Consider the following 21,300-nt stretch of genomic DNA (forward strand, 5'->3'; position numbering starts at 1 on the left):
TCATGTTGGAAATAAATTTTCTTTTTGTCACAGATGAAACATAAATGACACATTCCTATAGGTCAGCCATGTCCAACTCCCAAGAGACTGTGATCTACTCACGTTATAAAAATACTGGCTGTGATCTACCCATCGTTATTGACAGGCAAAGTTGTTGAGCTTTTTTGGAAGGGGGAGCCAAAGCTTTTTTTTTGGGGGGGGGGAGATCTACCACAAATGTCCAGTGATCTACCAGTAGATCATGATCTACCTGTGGGATGTGCCTGCTATAGGTATATAAATTGTGGCTCTTACTAAAGTAGAAGCCTGATGTTGTAGCAACAATGAGGCTTGGTGGTAAAGAAAGGTAAAGGACCCCTGGATGGTGAAGTGCAGCCAAAAGGCAACTGTGGGGTTGCGCCGCTCATCTCGCTTTCAGGCCAAGGGAGTCAGCATTTTGTCCGCAGCTTTCCGGGTCATGTGGCCAGCAGGACAAACCCCTTCTGGTGCAGCGGAATACACTGACTGAAACCAGAGCGCACGGAAACGCCGTTTACCTTCCTGCCACCTATTCATCTGCTTGCGCTGGTGTGCTTTTGACTGCTAGGTTGGCAGGAGCTGGGACAGAGCAATGGGAGCTCACCCCATCGCGAGGATTTGAACCGCTGACCTTCTGATCGGCAAGCCCAAGAGGCTCAGTGGTTTAGACCACAGCGCCACCCGCGTCCCTGCTTGGTGGTGTGGATCAGGCTCTACCTAAAGGACAAAGCACAATAGCAAAGGACCAGCAATCCACACAGGCCCGTCACAGCTTCCCACAGCCTGAAGCAGCTGCAAGCGGGGGGGGGGGGGGGGGCTTCTTTAACAAAAATAAAATGTGGACATAGGCAATGCCTTTGGACCATCTCATATGTCAGGGGTGGGGAAGCTTTGGCCTCCCCCAGGTGTTGCTGAACTACAACGCCAGTAATCCTTGACCACTGGCCATTTTTTCTAAGGCTGATAGGAATCCACATTCCCCCAGCCCCTGCACTGCTGCTATGCCTGATTAACGGATACATAGCATGGACATTTCTTGGAAGCAATGTGGTGCTTTTCGCAGCAAGCTGTTTCCTGCTTTGTTCTATGGGGACTGGAAGTAGCATTATTAGGAATTTGAAGGGTGCTTTTAAAGGATTGTGTAAGACTAGAGTAAGACTGGGTAAGATGAGAGAGAGAGAGAGAGAGAGAGAGAGAGAGAGAGAGAGGCAGGCAGGCATCTTACCTGGTAAAGCAAAATAAATGCAGGTGATTTTTTTGATCTTTTTTAAAGGGATGGAGCAGAAACATTTGTGTCCTTTTCAAATTACTTTTTAGGGCAGATGAAGAAGGGAGCTTTCCTGGAAAGCAAAGAGCCTGCAGAAAATGTGATGGTGTTTTTTTAAATAAGACAATCAAGGCTTGCACAGTAATCAAGATGGTTATGCACTTTTGCTTAAGTACTGTCTTGTTAATTTAGGAATGCCGCCCTCTGGATTAGGTCTTGAATATTTATGCATCCTTCCAAATGTTAAGGTGACATAAATCTGCCATGAGGTATCAGGTGGCTTCTGATGAGGGAGATGTCATTTGCCTTCCTCAACTTTTGATGTGGAAGAAGTGATGTGTGACTATACTCCATTTTGCTCTTCCTTTGGTTTAAAAAAAAAAAAGGTGGGGGAACCCTCTTCACTTCTTTTCATTTGAGCTTTTATAAGAAAATCTTCCGGCTGCTGTCAGTCTCTGATATTGAAAGCAGCATGTTATTCACTCTGGGCAGCCACCAATAAAATTTCAGAATCCATCACTCAGTGATGGGTGTTCTTAATCTGCCTGCTGCAAGCATCTGTGGCCTTTCGCTTCCTAATTCTGCAGTACATTTTAATAGAGCTGGCATTTTGCATTATGGTGCCCTTCAGAGTCCATTAAATACATTCGTAGCAGCAAGATTTCAAACACTCTTAATGGAAACACAAGACACTTTCAAAATTAATAAGGGCTCTTTAATATGTTAAACAATGTTCACGTATCGTGATTCCAAATAACATCAAATACTTTATCACAATCTCCACTGCACAAGCTCAAGCTTCTTGTGCTCTAACATAATTTGAACGTCTAGTTTATTGTCCTTCAAAGAATGTGAAACATTTACTTTTTCTATTACGTAATAAAACTGGAAGAACAACATATTGCAGTATAACGGGGGGGTGGGGGGGTTGTGTCATTTAGGGACTGGATACCAGATTAGCAGCCACACCTCCCAAGTGGTCTTCTCTTTGGACTGAGGGCCCAAACAGATGTAATACAGGATATATTTGATTGGCACTTTTTATTTATTAGTTAACCAATGCATCCACCTCTATTAGCCAGGATCCAAAGAACTGCACAAGTCAGATGTGTCCAAGAGGGCTTTGGGTTTCTGTTTTTAAATAGGCTATTCCTGCACTGACAGATATCAAATCACAAGAACCATGGCTCAAAGGGAGATCGCACACTGCATGCAGAAGGTGCCAGATTCAAACTCTGGCATTTCCCAGATACTTGCAAACCATTACCTGATCTGTGTGGGCCAATGCTCTGGCTTAGTGTCCTGGCTTTGCATAAGGGAATTTCCTTACTTTAGATTCTGGGGAGATTTTTCAAAAACAGTTTCTGATTGGGCTGATTAAAGGAAGAGTTAGGAGGAATTAAATACCCTTTTAATGAGTGTGAAAGAGGAGAGGGCAAAATATGCTCTGAAGCTCAACATCAAAAAAATGAAGATCATGGCCACTGGTCCCATCACCTCCTGGCAAATAGAAGGGGAAGAAATGGAGGCAGTGAGAGATTTTACTTTCTTGGGCTCCATGATCACTGCAGATGGTGACAGCAGTCACAAAATTAAAAGACGCCTGCTTCTTGGGAGAAAAGCAGTGACAAACCCAGACAGCATCTTAAAAAGCAGATAAATCACCTTGCTGACAAAGGTCCACATTGTTAAAGCTATGGTTTTCCCAGTAGTGATGTATGTGTTGGGAAACTGCCAGGGAGATAACGTCCATCATGGCCCCCAAGCCGGAGTTCGGAGTTTCCATCGGCCTCCCGTAGTCACACAGATCCAACAGTTAGGGGCACAAAGCCTTAGAAATTCCTAGCCACATTCCAGGGCTTGGTGCACCCTCTTTTAGCAGAAAGCACAGTCAAAAGCTTGCACCGCAGAAGAGCATAATTTACAGACTTTATTAGCGTTTAACAGAACAAAAGAAAACGTGACCGTTCTGTGTCAGCATCTCTGGCCAACTGAAAAAACGAAAGGAATCAGCAAACATAAACATCCTGTGAATAGGACATGCGCAGACTCTGTGATTCTCAAAGCCTGCTCCCTTTTAAGGTGGAACGGAAATATCCTAACATCCTCCCCCTTTCCGTGTAACCTGTTGTACCTGTGGTTCACTCAATTGCAACCTTTGTACATAAACCTTATGTTGTTCTTTGTTAACAACCTTAGACAACAGATCAGCAGGGATTTCATTTCCTGCCATGTAGGACACCTGAATCAGTCCTTTCTGAATACACTCTCTTGCACGATGTAGCTTAATCTGCAAGTACTTGGTTCTTTGCTTGCAACTCTCCGAGTTCAGCAAAGCCAAACACGATCTATTGTCTTGATACACTTGTATAGGACATTTCACAGAAACCCCCATGTCCTTAAACAGTTGCATCAACCATTCACAATCCATGAGTGAAAATGACAGAGCATTGAGTTCTGCTTCACAGGAACTTAGGCTCACTGTTGTCTGCTTCTTGCACAACCAATCAAACAGGCAGTGGTTGTACATGTAGCATACTCCAGAAGTGCTTGTACCATCCGTGGTGTCACTTCCAAAACTTGCATCTGCAAAGATTTCAAGACCTCCAGTCTTCTGACTGGTGAACCTCAGCCTGTAGTGCATAGTCCCTTTCAAATAGCGGGCTATGCGCTTCAGAGCTTTCCAATCCTGAACCGTAGGATTGTTGGCATGTCTGCTAAGCAGATTACAGCTTACAGCTATGTCAGGTCTTGAACACCTGGCAATGAAATTCAGCTTGCCTAGAATGCATCTGTATAGCGTTGTGTCAGAAAACGCTTCAGCAGTACTGTCTACCTGGTAACCTGTCACCATCGGTGTGTCTGCTGGGTTTGCATCAACCAAATTCAACTTGGTTAACACATCAGCAATTTTCTGTGTTTGGTGTACCAGAAAATTACCTGCTTGGTCCTTCTCCACCTGCAGAGAAAGATAGTTGGATACCTCACCAAGATCCTTCATGTCAAAGTGCTCCTTCAGTTGAGCTAGGGTGCTTTGGTAAAAACCCTGATTCTTCCAAAACATCAGAAGATCATCAACAAAACATGAACAATACAGTTTGTTTTGCCCCTCCTCCTTGACAAACACACATGGATCAGCTTTGCCCTGGTGAAAACCTAGAGAAAGCAACGTCTCAGTGAGTTTTGTGTTCCAACACCTGGCACTCTGCTTGAGACCATTTAAGGATTTCTGCAGTTTACAGACCATACCCTTCTGTATCTCCATCCCATCAGGTGGAAGCATGAACAGCTGTTCATTCAAAATCCCATACAAAAAAGCTGTATTAATGTCATGATGGGTAACATGCAGTTTCTCCTCCGCAGCGATCTTGAGCATCAGCCGAATGCTCTCATATTTGACTGTGGGTGAGTAGGTCTCGTGGTAATCCTGTCCTGGTACCTGTGAAAAACCTCTGGCAACCAATCTGGCTTTGTGTCTGACTACCTTGCCATTCTGGTCTGTCTTGGCCTTGAAGACCCATTTGCTGCCAACCAGTCTCATTCCTGGGACTACCGGTACCAATTCTCAAGTTTGGTTCCTGTTCAAGGAATCAACTTCAGCCTTCATGGCATTTAGCCAAGGCTCAGCATCTTTAGAGGTCAACTCCTGAACCTCTTTGAAGCTTGAAGGTTCCCATACCTTCTCTGAGCTACTAAGAACAGCAGTTGCTGTCTTAGCAAACTCATCAGCATACCTCTTTGGAGGTCTGCCTTTGGTCGCCCTTTCAGACCTACGTACTAGACGCAAGTCTTCTGGACTCATCTCCTCTTTCTTAGGAGAAAAGTGACCAATGGTGAACAGTGGTTCTTCCAGTTCATTGTCAGACGCATCAGATGGTCTGACTGAGGCCTTTGCGCTCTGGTAGTCTGCTGTGTCATCACTTTCACTGACATCAGCAGCAGCGCCGCCCACTGAACTGGAATCCGAACTCTGATCATCATCATCATCACCATCATCATCCTCATCCTCATCAGCAGCAGCTTTCTCAGCTTTAGCTGCTTGCTTGACATCACCTTCTTCCTCCTCTGGGTAACTCTGGAAAATTCCCACATTTTCCCCCCACTTAGGATTGTACTCAACACTCCTTGTGAACTTTATGGACTTAGAGTCAGTCATCCATACCCTGTATGCACCTTTTTCGTACCCCATGAACAAACCATGTGCCCCACGCTTCCCAAGCTTGTTGGTTTGTTGTGTGCGTATCCACATGTCAGAACCAAAAATTCTCATGTGTTTGGTGTTGGGCTTCTTGCCAAACATCTTCTCATAGGGGGTACAACCAATGGGTGATGACAATCTGCGATTAACGGTGTAAACCAAATTCCCCAGAGCCTCCCCCCAAAACTTATCAGGGAGATTGGCATCATGCAACAAGGTTTTGATTCCTTGCAGCAATGTTTGATTTGCTCTCTCTGCAAGCCCATTCATCCATGGCGATCTGGGCGTTGACATGTCATGCTGGATTCCCTTCTCAGTCAGGAAAGCTTCAAACTGCTGAGAAGTAAACTCCCCGCCCCGATCAGTAAAAAAACAAGAAATACGTTTACCGTGCACATTCTCCAACCAAGCACAGAATGCCTTAAACTTTGGAAACGCTTGCGATTTCTGTTCGAGCAAATACACATGAATGTACCTGGAAAAAGAATCAATCAGAATCATGAAGTACCTTGCTCCTCCTAAAGAGGGCGCAAGTGGCCCAACCAGGTCTGCATGCACTAGCTGGTAGGGTTTGGAAGCCTGCCTGCTAGACTCCTTGCCTTTTGGAGCAACCTTCACCTTGTTCTCTGCACAAGATACACATTTCATGTGAAATTTACAAGGTTTGATGTTCAAACCCTCAACCACCTCTGGCATCTTGGCCAGTGCCTTCCAAGAGAGGTGACAAAACCTTCGATGCACATCATGAATGCAACCTGCATGAAGAACTTTGTTAGTTTGTGCAACACAACAAGAATCAGCATTATTCACAACAATAGTGTCATCATAAGTTATATGGAACAAACCATCCATAAACTTTGCATGCAAATAGTCCTCTTTGCCTTTACTGATGACACAGACGCTCCTCTTGAAGGAAATCTGAAAACCACGCCCAGTAAGCTGTGGGACGCTCAACAAGTTGCTCGCCGCTCCTGGAACAAAAAGTACACCGCTGATGGTTGTGTGCAGACTTGCAAGTTTCACAGTCCCTTCTCCAGCAATTTGCAACGTCCTTCCATCAGCCAGGTGGATCTCACCTTCCTGAGGCTTGAAGGAGATAAAGAGATGCCTGTCCTTGGAAACGTGGCGGCTGGCACCTGAGTCCACAATAAACCTGCCTTTGGCTGTTGGAGCAGTCCTTACAGCAAGCAAACCCTTGTTTTGCACTGGTGTGGGCTTTTGCAGCTTGCCCCCCTGCTGCTCCTGGCCAGCAGACGTGCCTTTAGCCTTTGGTGAAGCTGTGCCAGCAAGCAAAACCTTGCTTTCCACTGGCGTGGGCTTTTGCAGCTTGCCCCCCTGCTTCTGGTCAGCAGACGTGCCTTTAGCCTTTGGTGAAGCTGTGCCAGTAAACAACGCTTTGTTTTTCCCTGGCGCCACGGGCTCTTCACCCTCCCTCTGCTCCTGGCCATCTGCAGGTGTCTGCCTGTGGCTCTGTTTACTTTTGCCTTTCCGGCCTCTGCAAAGGCGATGACCTTGGTTCTCACGAGAACCAGAGCTCTCAGCTGCCGACTCATTGGCTCCCCCTGGAGGCTGGAATGCTGCCTGGGATGACGTGACGGTCAGCTCCCCCTGCAGCTTGCAACCGGTGCCCTCAGCATCCCTGCACTCAATCACATTCTGGGAAACAGCTAGGACCTCCGATGCAGTCGAACTCTGGGCTGGGATTACTGGCAAATGAGCTTTTTTTAAAGCAGTCCACATTCCACGTGCAGTGGTGTTGCCAGCCAGCGTCTTAATTTCCTCAAGAGATACGGATAGGACTATTAAGTCCATCGCTCTCGAATCAGCTGATCTCCATTTCTCTGTCAGAGGAACTGGGGGGGCTTCATAAACAACATGCCACACCCCAAACTGACGCAGTAAACTCTCACACCATTTTGCCCAGGGTTCATAATTCTGCCCATCCAACTTAGGACACGGAGCAGTTTCTGAGGTCTGTAAGAGATCCATCTCAGCCTTTTACTTGAGCCGTGAGCCCTATGCCTTCAAAGACTCCTTATCTTGGCAGCTCATTAATCACGAACTCTTTGGCTCGGCTCCCAGGCCAATTAATCTGCCGGAGATCAAAGAGGTAAAACAGAAAAGCCAAATGCCTCCCTCATTTCTTTCGCTTTTCCCACCATACCTCTTAAACGCAGTCTGTTGCAGCTTTACTCTCCTGTAGGTTCCGTGAATCTGGGCCCGAAACCTTGTTGTTGGGAAACTGCCAGGGAGATAACGTCCATCATGGCCCCCAAGCCGGAGTTCGGAGTTTCCATCGGCCTCCCGTAGTCACGCAGATCCAACAGTTAGGGGCACAAAGCCTTAGAAATTCCTAGCCACATTCCAGGGCTTGGTGCACCCTCTTTTAGCAGAAAGCACAGTCAAAAGCTTGCACCGCAGAAGAGCATAATTTACAGACTTTATTAGCGTTTAACAGAACAAAAGAAAACGTGACCGTTCTGTGTCAGCATCTCTGGCCAACTGAAAAAACGAAAGGAATCAGCAAACATAAACATCCTGTGAATAGGACATGCGCAGACTCTGTGATTCTCAAAGCCTGCTCCCTTTTAAGGTGGAACGGAAATATCCTAACAGTATGGAAGTGAGAGCTGGACCATAAAGAAGGCTGATCGCCAAAGAATTGATGCTTTTGAATTATGGTGCTGGAGGAGACTCTTGAGAGTCCCATGGACTGCAAGAAGATCAAACCTATCCATTCTGAAGGAAATCAGCCCTGAGTGCTCACTGGAAGGACAGATCTTGAAGCTGAGACTCCAATACTTTGGCCACCTCATGAGAAGAGAAGACTCCCTGGAAAAGACCCTGATGTTGGGAAAGATGGAGGGCACAAGGAGAAGGGGACGACAGAGGACGAGATGGTTGGATAGTGTTCTCGAAGCTACCAGCATGAGTCTGACCAAACTGTGGGAGGCAGTGGAAGACAGGAGTGCCTGGCGTGCTCTGGTCCATGGGGTCACGAAGAGTTGGACACGACTAAATGACTAAACAAAAACAAAGGAAGAACGGAAGATGTGAGATCTCAAGCGGTTAAACCAGAGAATGAAAAAATAGAATTTCTGGATGTTAGCATTATCAGCCTTGGAATCAAGCAACAAGAACCATCTTCTAAGGTTGTGGACTTGTCTGGGGCATATCTCCATATTCCTATTCAACCAGCACACAGAAAATTCCTTCACTTATACAAGTGGATATCATCCACCCCACAGCTGTAGATGTGTGGCTCTGGGTTGCATCCATGCTTCCTTTACTCATAGTAGACACATTGAATTAATTAGCAGGACTAACGTAGGTCCATTGATTTAATTAGGTTTACTCTGAGTAAAACCTGGTTGGATTCAATTCCTTGCTTCTGCACCCGCGATCTATCAGTATTTGGCAACATTATGATTCAACACGAGTTTTCCTCAGGAAGGGCAGGACCTTCATCAAATGCTCTTCTGCCCAAGAGCCCACATTTCTGTAGTCAACATGGAGGAGAGTGATTCTGCACACACCTGTTTCTTATACTCCAGATTAGTTCATCTTGATTCCTATTTGCTCAGTCTTCCGTTGCTGTTGCAGACTCACCCGTGGGAAGAACAAGATGCTGTCAAAGATGCCAAACAGCATAGGCAGAAACTTCCTCACCACCACCCCAGTTTCCGCAGCTTGAATACAAATTTTGTTGCCATCGCTTGTGAAAAGAGATGATTCAGTTGATATTTCAGCTGAAAAGACACAAACTTTGCAAAAACACACACACAAAAACAAACCTCTGTGTCTTGGCAAGACATTGAAATGGAAGAAGGATTACTCTTTCCCAATATTTCAAAACCCTACCCTTCGTTTGGGGGTTACATGAAACTTCTCTTGCAGTCGCATCAGCAATAATTTATCATGGAGAAACCCCTGAAAGCTTCTCTGCTCAATAATTCTATGTGTGTGGATCAAGTTACAATCGAGGCTCCTTGCCAGATATGTATAGGGAAACTGCCTCTCATCTTCATTTCCCTAGGGTGTCTCAAGCAATATTGCAAGTCTAAATAGTTACCTGCAACATTAAATAACTCACACAATATTAGCTTGTGGCCCTTTGCCCTGGCCTCATATGGCCACCTTGTCTGCCCTTCAGGCTGCAGAGTTAATAAGCTTGGTTGTCACATTGTTCCAGTGCACAAGGCAACATGCTCTGAAAACAAATAGATGCAATCACACTTGCACTGATTTATTATTTTGGGCAAGCCGACAAAGAAATACTGTACCACATAATGAAACTCGTTTCTAGTTTGATATTTGCAAGTTTGAAAACTGGAGCTGTGTTTCTCTAGGATAATGGAATGCCTGATGCTCTGCCTTGCTATTGATGACTGCTCTATTCTTTACTTTCCCTAATAAAATAAACAACATTATTTCAGCACACATTCCATCTTCTCTGGTAATAAAAGCAAAACATAAAAGCAGGAATGTGCTGTTGGTATTTCTTCCGTGGGCTGTTTCAGGACTGATATTTTGCAGGTGTGTGTTAATTGTGATGTGTCTTAAAGCAGCATTTATCTCTCTCTCTTGGCAAATACCCCATGTTGGACCCTTGTGCCATCTAAGCCAGAATGCTTGATTATTCAATCTCTTCCTACCTTGAAATGTAGGTAACATCCACACTCATCTCTTTAAAGCACTTCTATACCATGGCTGTCCATGTGGTATAGGAGTTCTCAGTGACAGAGCATATATTTTTGGCTGCAAAATCTCCCCGGTTCAGCTCTTAGCACTTCCTAGTTAAAAGAATCAGGTTGCAGGTGATGCCTAAGGCTTCAGTCTTGGACAGACCCTGAAGACTGGACAGTACTGGATTAGATGCTTTGTATATTCCCAAGTGAACAGTTGATGGATATCACTTCCGTTTCCTCTGTGGTCCCATTTATTTATATATGGATTATCTTGAACATCCCATTATCAGCTGTATTTTTCTGGCCCCGTAAGAAGATGCAGGATTCCCTTGTGATGGAAGCAGAAGCCTTGAAAGGGTAGAGAGTCAGATTTACCCATAAAACCCTGTGCTCACCAGCTGTAATCCTTGCCTGTTCAGTTTTGCCACTACAGGGTGTTGTCATTGCTGCCTCTTCCTACCATTTAATGCCCAATTATACTGCTATTTTGACACAGGTGGCACTGTGGGTTAAATCACAGAGCCTAGGACTTGCAGATCAGAAGGTCGGCGGTTCGAATCCCCACGATGGGGTGAGCTCCCGTTGCTCGGTCCCTGCTCCTGCCAACCTAGCAGTTCGAAAGCACGTCAAAGTGCAAGTAGATAAATAGGTACCACTCCGGCGGGACGGTAAACGGCATTTCCATGCACTGCTCTGGTTTCTCCAGAAGCGGCTTAGTCATGCTGGCCACGTGACCCGGAAGCTGTACGCCGGCTCTCTCGGCCAATAAAGCGAGATGAGTGCCGCATCCCCAGAGTCGGCCACGACTGGACCTAATGGTCAGGGGCCCCTTTACCTTTATACTGCTATTTATAGCATGGCCCAGGAAACTTGCTGGACTCCAACTCCCATCCTCCCTAGCTACTATAGTGGATGATCAGTCATGATGATGATGATAATTAATGGTGATGGGCATTGTGTTCCAGCAACACCCATAGGGCGACAGGTGGCCCATCCCTGCTTTATAGCATGCACTCACATTTTCTCCTGGACTTAAAGGACTGGAGAGTGGGGAGACAGAGAACACAAGAGTGTTTCAGTTGTATATGTTCTCTTCTGGCTCTTTAAATTGGAAATGACAGGATGACGAGAGCAGCTGGTTTCACTGGAAGAAAGACCTGGCTCCAAAGCCTGCCTTCTTGTCATCTCATGCAGGCACTATGCTGCTTTTAGCATCAGCATTGCAACTGACACAGCTCTCTCCCTCTCCTTCTATCTGCAGAGCAGCAGTGGTAGACTCAGACAAGTGGGACCAGTTATATCTGCTTAATTTGACTTCCAGGTCTCAAACCTGGAGCAACTTTTCACTTCTGACAAGCACAGCATCCCTTGTCCTGTTCCACTGCCAGTCCATCACCCACCCACTCTCCACTTTCTTTGCTTAGAGCAAAAATGAAAGATCACCTGCTCATGAGAAGGTGGGCATCAGAACCTAGGGGGAAAGCCAGGAGACTGAAGCCTTGGCTAGGGGGCTGTTAGAAGGACAGAATGATGCTAGAAGGGCAAATAGAAGCCCATGAGTAGCACTGTTTTTCTAGGGCCTCTTTAGGTCAATGTCCCTGAATACTAGTTGTGCTTAACAGAATGGCATTGTCAAAATGTGATTCTCTCTTTTTCCTTACAACCAGGACAGAGTCCAGCTTCTCCCCTCTTTCTGCCGCCCCTCCATTTCTGCTTTCAGCTTGGAATACAATAGAGATCTGATCTCTTTTTACATAGCTTTCTGCCAGTGTCTGACGTATTTGCTGATGCCAGGCCCATTCACATTGTGAGGTTAGTGCACTAAAACAGCTGAAACAACTTTTATTTGAAGGACTGGCTTGACCTCAAGGACGTGCTGGATGATCAAAGCACGTTTTGATCATCGCAGGCTTCCCTTTAGTAGGCTCCTCATGTGTGACTTTCATAAAAACCTAAGCTTTGTGATTAAAATTGAAGACTCTAATTTGTTTCTCTGGACACATGTGACTTGAACTTATGCTAGGCTTTGTCCACACATGGATATTGCATTTGTACCTATGTAGCTCTTTTCTCTTATGATTTTCTTTTACTAGCATTTGCTGGACTAATTTGATATGAGAGAGAGAGAGAGAGAGAGAGAGACAGAGAGAGACAGAGAGAGAGAGAGAGAGAGAGGTATGTCCATCCTATGAAAATTTCATCCATTGAGCTCAACAGGAGATAAAATAGGCTGCTTTTCCTTGTTTCAGCTCTTTGTAATAACTTTGCCACTAGAAGGTGTTGCATACTTTTTGTGTTAGGACCCTGCTTGAAGCATTTTTTTAGTTAAATAGTTTAACTTGCCTTGTAGAGGGTTTCTTTTTCTTTTACACAGGAGACCTTCAAGCATTTCAGGAACTGATTTGTGTCATTGCCAGGACTTAAGCAAAAGAGTTGGGGACCCTCCAGATGCTGCCCGTTCCCATCGTCCTTAATCATTGGCCATGTTGGCTTGGGTTGATGGGAGTTGGAGTCCAGCAACATCTGAAGCTCCACAGGTTCCCCACCCCTGATAAGAGCCTATCTGTGGAGGAGCCATTTGACAAGATGAATGTGATTGGTTGGAGATGCCTTCAGAATAGAAGGGCATCCGAGCAATTTTGAACCCGAGCAATTTTGCTCTGAGGGCATATCCATCTTGCCACATATCTGCTTAAGCTTCCAGTTGGCTCTAGCCTGTCCTGAAGCCACAGCCTTGAATTACCATCTTCTTAATTTAGCTTGCATCCAGACCCTCAGTGAACTGTCCATGGTCCTAATGACACACTGGTTATCTTGTACTCTTGCCATGCTTTGCTGGTGCCACCCCTATGTGCTTCAGCCTAAAATAGGAGACCTTGTAGTTCACCAATTTCAGTGCTTGCCCTGCATTGTGGAGAAGTCGGAGCTTCCTCTGATGTACAGAACCATTTGCTAAGAATTAGGCCAGTGATCAGAGAGCATTTGGGTCCAGTTCACAGCAGGTTCCTATATAACTCTGCAGGGAGTAACACTGGCTGGTTCCTACCACAACCTTGGTTGGCGAAGGGCATGAACTTTTCTTAGGGGAAACTTTGATAGATAGAGCATCTGCTCTGCAATATCAAACAGCGGGGGAAGTCAGTGGGATATAATAATTTTCTAGGCAGAACTATAATGTGTAATGAGCCCTGAGGCTGCTTTCACAAGAGACAATTGAATGGTCTGCACCATAATGTCAAATGGGGCCGTCGTGATGCGTGTTTGTAATGTTAACCTCTTTGCGCCCGTTGTTTTCCAGTGTGCAAAACAGAACAGACACTCTGTGGCAAAAAATAATAATAATCACAGGATGCATGAAAATACTGTTGTCAGGACCAGCCAACGTTCAAAATAGAGTTTGAGAGCTTCCAAATGACACCAGACGCAGATGTTCAAGCATATTAGATAGCATCAGGAAAGAAAATGTTCTGTACCTGAAAAGATGCTCTCACCTTCTTCTTGTAGGTCAGCCTGGCACCTCTGTATGTTTCATACTGAAGCTCCCATCGGCCCCAGGCAAGCAGAGCCATGCTGGCTGGAACTGATAAGAGTTATAGTCCAAAACATCAAGTTTGCAAAGGCTGGGAAGGTTATTTCAGTGCCTGAAGTGGTGATGGAAGGTGGTTGGCTAGGTCACTGTCTCTTGGATTTAATGACTTGTCTTACATGGAGTCATGCTTTGATTTATGTAGCGACAGAAGTGCTTCCTTTGTGGGGAGATTAATAGGAGGGGAACATTTGCCCCAGCTTGTTTTCTGGTATTATATCCTAGCAGTACATGTTTCTGTACACATCAGATCTTGCACAGGGTCAGTTCTGGGCTGCTGGTGGAGAAAGCCCTTGTTAAGGATGAGCATCACATGCAGTGTCTTCAGAAATACTGAGATGACTCCAGCTAAGTCTTGCTCAGAGTTATGTAGTCATTCTTATTAACTTCAGTGGGTCTACTCTGAACATATTCCTACGGGACCGCCTCTCCCAGTATGCCCCACGGAGAGCCTCAAGGTCCATAAATAGCAACTCCCTAGTGGTCCCGGGCCCTAAGGAAGTTAGATTAGCTTCAACCAGAGCCAGGGCCTTTTCAACACTGGCTCTGGCCTGGTGGAACGCTCTGCCTCATGAGACCAGGGACCTGCAGGATCTGATCTATTTCCGCAGGGCCTGTAAGACAGAGTTGTTCCTCCTGGCCTTTGGTTTGGAGCCCATTTGATTCCCTCCCCCTCTTTCTTTTTTTCTTTTTCCTTTCTCCTCCTGTGATGAGGCTGCATTTTAATATTTTATTGTTTCAATATTTTAATGTTGTATTTTAATCTTGTTTTTAAGTTGTATTCATTCAACTTGTTTTTATTATTGCTTGTTCGCTGCCCTGAGCCTGGCCTTGGCTGGGGAGGGCGGGGTATAAATTATTATTATTATTATTATTATTATTATTATTATTATTATTATTATTATTACTCTGTGTAGGGCTAACATTGGAAACAACTTACTATGGCAAACATTCAGTCTGCTGTTTTGGAGAGTGCCAGCCTCTCTAAGTGAAGCTTTCCCCACTGCCTGAAACAGAACTCTATTGTGGTTTGCATACCCCCCAACAAATTTGCAAGAGCTGTAAAAGATCAGGCAACTAGAAAAATAACTCTTCTTTCAAGCATGAGTCCTGAGCCCTCCCGTCTGGAAGATCTACAGAGGAAATGAGGAAACTGTGGCCCTCCAGATGTTGTTGAACTACAGCTCCCTTCATCTTTGACTATTGTGTCATACTGGCTGGGCCTGGCAGGAGTTGGAGTCCAATAACATCTGAAGAACCAGAGATTCCACATCCCTGCTCTACAGGCTGAGCTGCCTAATAATTGTGGATGCCAACACAATGTGAGTGCTTTGTGGCTGCCGGTTAGTTCAAGGTGCTGGTTTTGGTGAATAAAGTCTTCAACAGCTTGGGAGCAGGATACCTGAAAGATCATCTCACTGCTTATATCCTGTAGATGCAATTTTATCAGGAGGTCCGTTCCACACAATCTAGAAATTCGGTCTTTAGCATTGTGGAACTTAGCATTTGGAATTCCCTCCCCCATCTCTGTTGTGTTTTCTGAAGACCTTCCTCTTTCAACAAGTATTTTAGGTAGAGATATTTCCCAGTCTGCATCTGCACTGGAATTGTTTTTTAATGTGTTTTTATTGTTCTATCACCTCTTGCTTGCTGCCCTGTGTTCCTTTGGGAGGAAGGGCAAAACAAAAATTGACAAACAAACAAACAAACAAACAAACAAACAAACAACAAACAGTGTATTCTGAGAAGGGGGAGCGATAAAGTGGAACAGTTTGCCCTGCCTTTTCCCTATGATTGTTTTAGAACATGAGCATTTTTAACTGTGTGTGAGAAAGCATCTTTAGTGGTGGATATTTATACTGACATATGCTTAAATTTGCAATGTAACTCTCTCAGTTAAACAAGTGCTTCTTTCCTGGGGCTGAAGGTTCCATCCCTTGCTTCTTAGTAGTTGGCAGGGCTGAGGGAGATGTTCTCAAGATTCAGGCATGGAGAAGACTTCTGCTGGAGACCATCGACCTGTCTACTCCAGCCCACCCCAACTGGCCCTCTCCATATGTTGTTGATTCAGTCTCTAAGAGCTCCATTTCCCCTCTAGGACTGCCAAAAGCCAATCAGAATAGGCTAGTGGTTCCCAAACTCCACCCCTCCCCTTAAAGGTAAAGGGACCCCTGACCATTAGGTCCAGTCGTGACCAACTCTGGGGTTGCGGCGCTCATCTTGCTTTATTGGCCGAGGTAGCCGGCGTACAGCTTCCGGGTCACATGGCCAGCATGACTAAGCTGCTTCTGGCAAACCAGAGCAGCGCACGGAAACATCGTTTACCTTCCCGCCGGAGCAGTACCTATTTATCTACTTGCACTTTGACGTGCTTTCGAACTGCTAGGTTGGCAGGAGCAGGGACCGAGCAACGAGAGCTCACCCCACCGCGGGGATTCGAACCGCTGACCTTCTGATCAGCAAGTCCTAGGCTCTGTGGTTTAACCCACAGCGCCACCCGCATCCAACCCCTCCCCTTAGCCCACTTGAAAATTGCTGAGGGTCTTGCCAGACCACTGAATGGTATTTCTGCCCACTGCAGCAATGGCGATGTGCTGCCCTAGATGCTGTAGAATGTTTAATTTTAATTTTATGGCTTCTTTGATTTCTTTTTTAAGAATAGTATGATCATTTGAATTCTATAGAACCCCATAGAGCGAGTAGGATACTCTGTGAAGATACATAGCATCAGTAAAGACGTCAAACATCTTCCTTTCCCCGCCTGCCCCTGGAGCACCATAGGTAGGCACTTCGCTTTCTCATGTGTTGTGAAGCATTGCATCTGCAGCCTTTCCTATTCTGTACTTGATGGTATCTTTTTATATTCTTTGCTTTTTTAACGTAGAAATTCTTTCTGGAGAGAAGCTTCTAAAAACATTTTTAACGGCTTTGTGTCTCTCTCTGTCTCATCGTGTTCCTTCTGTTTTCCCTTAATACCAGACAGATTGGCTATGGACTGTTTAAAAGTTAAATAGGTAATTAAGGCGGGCACGCTCCGTCTGTCTTTGTATGCAGGCGCCGTGCAAACACAGAGGGGAAGGGGTCTCCAGATAGTTTCTGTAAAAGCAGCTCGATGACATACGGTATCTGTGCCTTCATAAGAGGGAAGCTTAGGAACCTTCCAGAACCTTAGCCCGTGTCAGGGAGCAGTGGTGGCTGGATACAGGAGAAGCGGGGTTGGAGATGGACTTGGAAGAAGGTATCAGTGACCCGGGGGAGCCTGTAACAGCCAGGAGGTGAGAGTCAGAGTCAGGGGAAGCTACAGAATTAGTGAAGAACATGTGCAGGAGGTGGAGAGATACGTCAGGCTGGTGTAGAGCAGGCATAGGCAAACTCCGGCGCTCCAGATGTTTGGGACTACAGTTCCCATCATCCCTGACCACTGGTCCTGTTAGCTAGGGATGATGGGAATTGTAGTCCCAAACATCTGGAGGGCCAGAGTTTGCCCATGCCTGGTGTAGAGTCAAGGGCTTCCACACCTCCTCCTCCTTCTGCTGCCTCCACTGTCTCCCAGAACCAAAAGAGGAGTGAAGTGGGAGGAGCAGAAACAGGTTACATGCAGACTGGGTCTGCACCTGCTTGCATCCAGCTCTGATGGGGGAGATATATAAGATGAGGTAGAGAGCAGGCTCCTGCCAACCTAGCAGTTCAAAAGCACGCCAGAGCAAGTAGATAAATAGGTACCGCTGCAGTGGGAAGGTAAACAGCGTTTCCGTGCACTCTGGCTTCTGTCACAGTGTCCTGTTGCACCAGAAGCGGCTTAGTCTTGCTGGCCACATGACCCGGATAGCTGTCTGCGGACAAACACCGACTCCCTCAGCCTGAAAGCGAGATGAGCGCCGCAACCCCATAGTCACCTTTGACTGGACTTAACCGTCCAGGGGTCCTTGACCTTTACCTAGAGAGCAGGGCCTTTGTGTTATGGCAACTGCCTCATCAAGTGCACACCTTGGAGTAGCTGAGACACGTAAGTTGAATGAACATGCCTTCCCCTAACTTGTAAGTGTACTTTTGTCCGTAAAGAGTTAATGCCTGACTCTGGGCATTCCTTACCTAACAGCGTTGTGACAGCCAGGGAGTTGGTGCTCACTCCTTTCCCACCTTTTCTTTTGGAATGTCAATCCCTTAAAAAAATAACCACCCCCCTCCATTTCAGAGTAATGTACTATGTGCAAAGATTTCCTTTGTGCAACATAATTCCCACAGTAGAAATAAGTTCAGCAGATAACACTGATGAAGTGAATTTGACCTCCCGAGTGTATAGTGGTACCTCGGGTTAAGTACTTAATTCGTTCCGGAGGTCTGTACCTGAAACTGTTCTTAACCTGAAGCACCACTTTAGCTAATGGGGCCTCCTGCTGTGGCCGCGCCGCCGGAGCCCGATTTCTGTTCTTATCCTGAAGCAAAGTTCTTAACCTGAAGCACTATTTCTAGGTTAGCGGAGTCTGTAACCTGAAGTGTATGTAACCTGAAGCATATGTAACCCGAGGTACCACTGTATTACTCTGGGCTGTTGGTGTTGGCATTAGGCCATCACCGTTTTAGAACAAATGGGGATAGTTGGGAAAGATGAAGTAATGCAACTGTGTACATGCACCATGTAGATCAGGCCTGGAGAAGTTCAGGCCCAGGAGTTGGACATGCTCCCAAACCTCTTTATCTGGCCACTGGAGCTCCCACCCAGCCACTACGCTTCTGAATACCAGCAGCTCAATCCATCCCTGCCTAACGTGAATGGCAAAAGTCCATCAGCGTCGTTGAACACAAGTACGCCACCACAATTAGAGGAGTTAGAAGAGACCATAACGGAAGAGTGCCTGCTTTGTACACAGAACGTCCTAGGGTTCAATCCCTGGCATTTACAGTTTAAAGAAGTTTTAACATTTGCTAGTTCTTTAATACCGAAAAGTCTCAATGTGACTTAACAAGATAAAACAAACAGATATAATTCAATTTAAAACTCTCTTTTTTTGAAAGCACAAAGTATGATACAAAATACCTAAAATGCTCATCTGATAGCACAATACGGACAGGTCCCACTCCACCCAACTCAAAGACCAGCAGCACTGTAGAGGCCAGCTTAAGTTACCAAAGGTCTGAGTGAATAGCAGTGTCTTTTCTTGGTGTGTAAGGACCAATAATGATGCTCCCTGGTGCGTTTCCCTGGAGAGAGCATTCTGCAGGTAGGGAGCATCACTGAAAAGACCTGTTCTTGTGTGGCCCCTTTTCATGCCTTCCTTGGGTGGGGCACCCAGTGAGGGGCTCTGACGAATACCACAGTGTCTGGGGTGGTTCCTTTCGGGAGGTAATGAGTAGCAGGTAATAAAAGCTGCTGTCTCCCTGAAACCCGAGGAAGCCACTGGCAGGGATGAGAAACTGGTTTGTATCCAATTGTAGTTCAGCTCATAGGAGACCCACTGAAATAATAGACATGGCTAACTCAGGCCCATGAATTTAATTTAGCTGAATACAACCCAATACTGGGCTGGATGGACAAAAGTCTGACCTGACAGAAGGCAGATTTCTGTCTTCCTTGAAATCTTTGGCCTTTGATTTACTTTCCCTACTGAAGTCTTCCTTGGAGAAGCACTACTGTGCTGAACATCACAGCTTGAAGAGCAAGCCCAGGGCCCTGAAAGCACAGCATGGGTCCAGGATGGAATGAGGAGTGAGATGGGGGGGAAGCCATCTTCTTAAAGCAGTTACCTTGCAGATGCACCTCAGGCAGAACTTGGCACCGTGATAAAAGAGGAAGGAACAGAATTGGCAATCAAAACAAAGGCTGGGCCCCATAATAATCAAGGGCGCTTATGAGCCAAAACAATGGCCTGGTGGGAGGAAGGAATTGATTGCCGTGGCAGGAGGTCTTTGCTGCCTTCCTTGCTCTCTGAACTGGTGACAACTGCTAACTAGTGCTGGAGAAGAGGAGCTTTGGATTATTGCCCTGTTAAACCTGTTTGCTGCCTTCCATCCCACTTGAGGTCTATAAAAAAGCTTGCGCGCAGCTGTTTAAGAGAGAAGGTACAAATCAAGAAGTCCCTGAATCTAAGAAGAGCCCTGCTGAATAACAACAACAACAACAACAACAACAACAACAACAACAACAACAACAATAACAATAACAATTTATTTGTACCCCTCCCATCTGGCTGGGTTTCCCCAGCCACTCTGGGCGGCTTCCACAAAGACCAAAAATACACTAAGATGTCACTAATATGTCACACATTAAAAACTTCCCTGACCAGGGCTGCCTTAAGATGTCTTCTGAATGTCAGGTAGTTGTTTATCCCTTTGACATATGATGGGAGGGCATTCCACAGGGCAGGCACCACTACCGAGAAGGCCCTCTGCCTGGTTCCCTGTAGCTTTGCTTCTCGCAATGAGGGAACTGCCAGAAGGCCCTCGGTGCTGGACCTCAGTGTCTGGGTAGAACGATGGGGGTGGAGACGCTCCTTCAGATATACTGGGCCGAGGCCATTTAGGGCTTGAAAGGTCAGCACCAACACTTTGAATTGTGCTTCGAAACGTACTGGGAGCCAATGTAGGTCTTTCAAGACCGGTGTTATGTGGTCTCGGCGGCCGTCCCCAGTCACCAGTCTAGCTGCCGCATTCTGGATTAGTTGTAGTTTCCGGGTCACCTTCAAAGGTAGCCCCATGTAGAGCGCATTGCAGTAGTCCAAGCGGGAGATAACTAGCGCATGCACCACTCTGGCAAGACAGTCTGCGGACAGGTAGGGTCTCAGCCAAAGAGACCCTACCTGCCCGCAGACAGGGGATCAGGCCAAAGGCCCACCTAGTCCAGTATTCTACTCTCACCGTGGCCAACCAGGTCCCCAGGAGTAACCAGCAAGCAGCAGCACTCACCCCACCTGGGATTCCCAACAATTGGCATTCAGAAGTCATATTACCTCTGATAGGGGACACTGAATATGGCCGCTTCCTGACCCAGCAGGACTCTTCTCATGTTAGATGCAGCCTTTAAACTGAACACCCATCACATGTATTTTCTATTTGTGCATCCATTTTTTTTTAAAAAAAATAATATTAAAGTTTTCTTGGTTTACAAAGGTATACACAATGTCTCTTTTTTCAAGTTACGTTTTCCATAGGTCAGTTTCATTTGTTGAGACATTAGGAAGAAAAAAGGGGGAAGAGGTGGAGGGGGCCGTGGTGGGTGGGGGTGGGGTCAGGAGGTGATATTTCTATTTTGCTTAATGTAGGTGTGGGTTTTAGTGTCGGCGTCGTTTGTGCAGGTTCTCTTTGCTATTCACTCGTGTTCCTTTGGTGGTGAGAGAAATTGTGGTTGGCCTAGGGTGCGGTTGCTTGTTTGTGATTGGTTGTGTTGAGCTTTGTTTTCGTGCGTGAGTGGGCTGGGTGGTGTTTTTGAATCAGGTTAGCTATATTGATCCATATGCTGTTGGTGGATTCTTGTTGTTGTCTTGCTGGGCTGGGTATGTGATGAAGGGGAGCCAATTGTGCATCCATTTTGAGGTTGTTAAAACCT

The 21,300-nt window shown here is 46.0% G+C and overlaps 1 protein-coding gene across 4 annotated transcripts in view; it reads left to right on the plus strand.

Moving 5' to 3' along the window:
- Nucleotides 1-21,300, plus strand: part of SNX29 (sorting nexin 29) — a 229,999-nt gene that overhangs the window by 192,357 nt on the left and 16,342 nt on the right. Inside the window, exon 21 of one of the 4 annotated variants that reach the window (XM_083474292.1) lies at nucleotides 16,442-16,466. The exons of the other annotated variants lie outside the window; for them this stretch is intronic. Coding sequence (XP_083330418.1) covers nucleotides 16,442-16,451 — 10 coding nt within the window. The 3' untranslated portion in view covers nucleotides 16,452-16,466. Of the gene's footprint in view, nucleotides 1-16,441; nucleotides 16,467-21,300 lie in introns of those variants that run through there. 4 annotated transcript variants of the gene reach the window in all.

This window comes from Podarcis liolepis (assembly GCF_965112155.1).
Source record: "Podarcis liolepis genome assembly, chromosome: 14".
NCBI classification, from domain to species: Eukaryota; Metazoa; Chordata; class Lepidosauria; order Squamata; family Lacertidae; genus Podarcis; species Podarcis liolepis.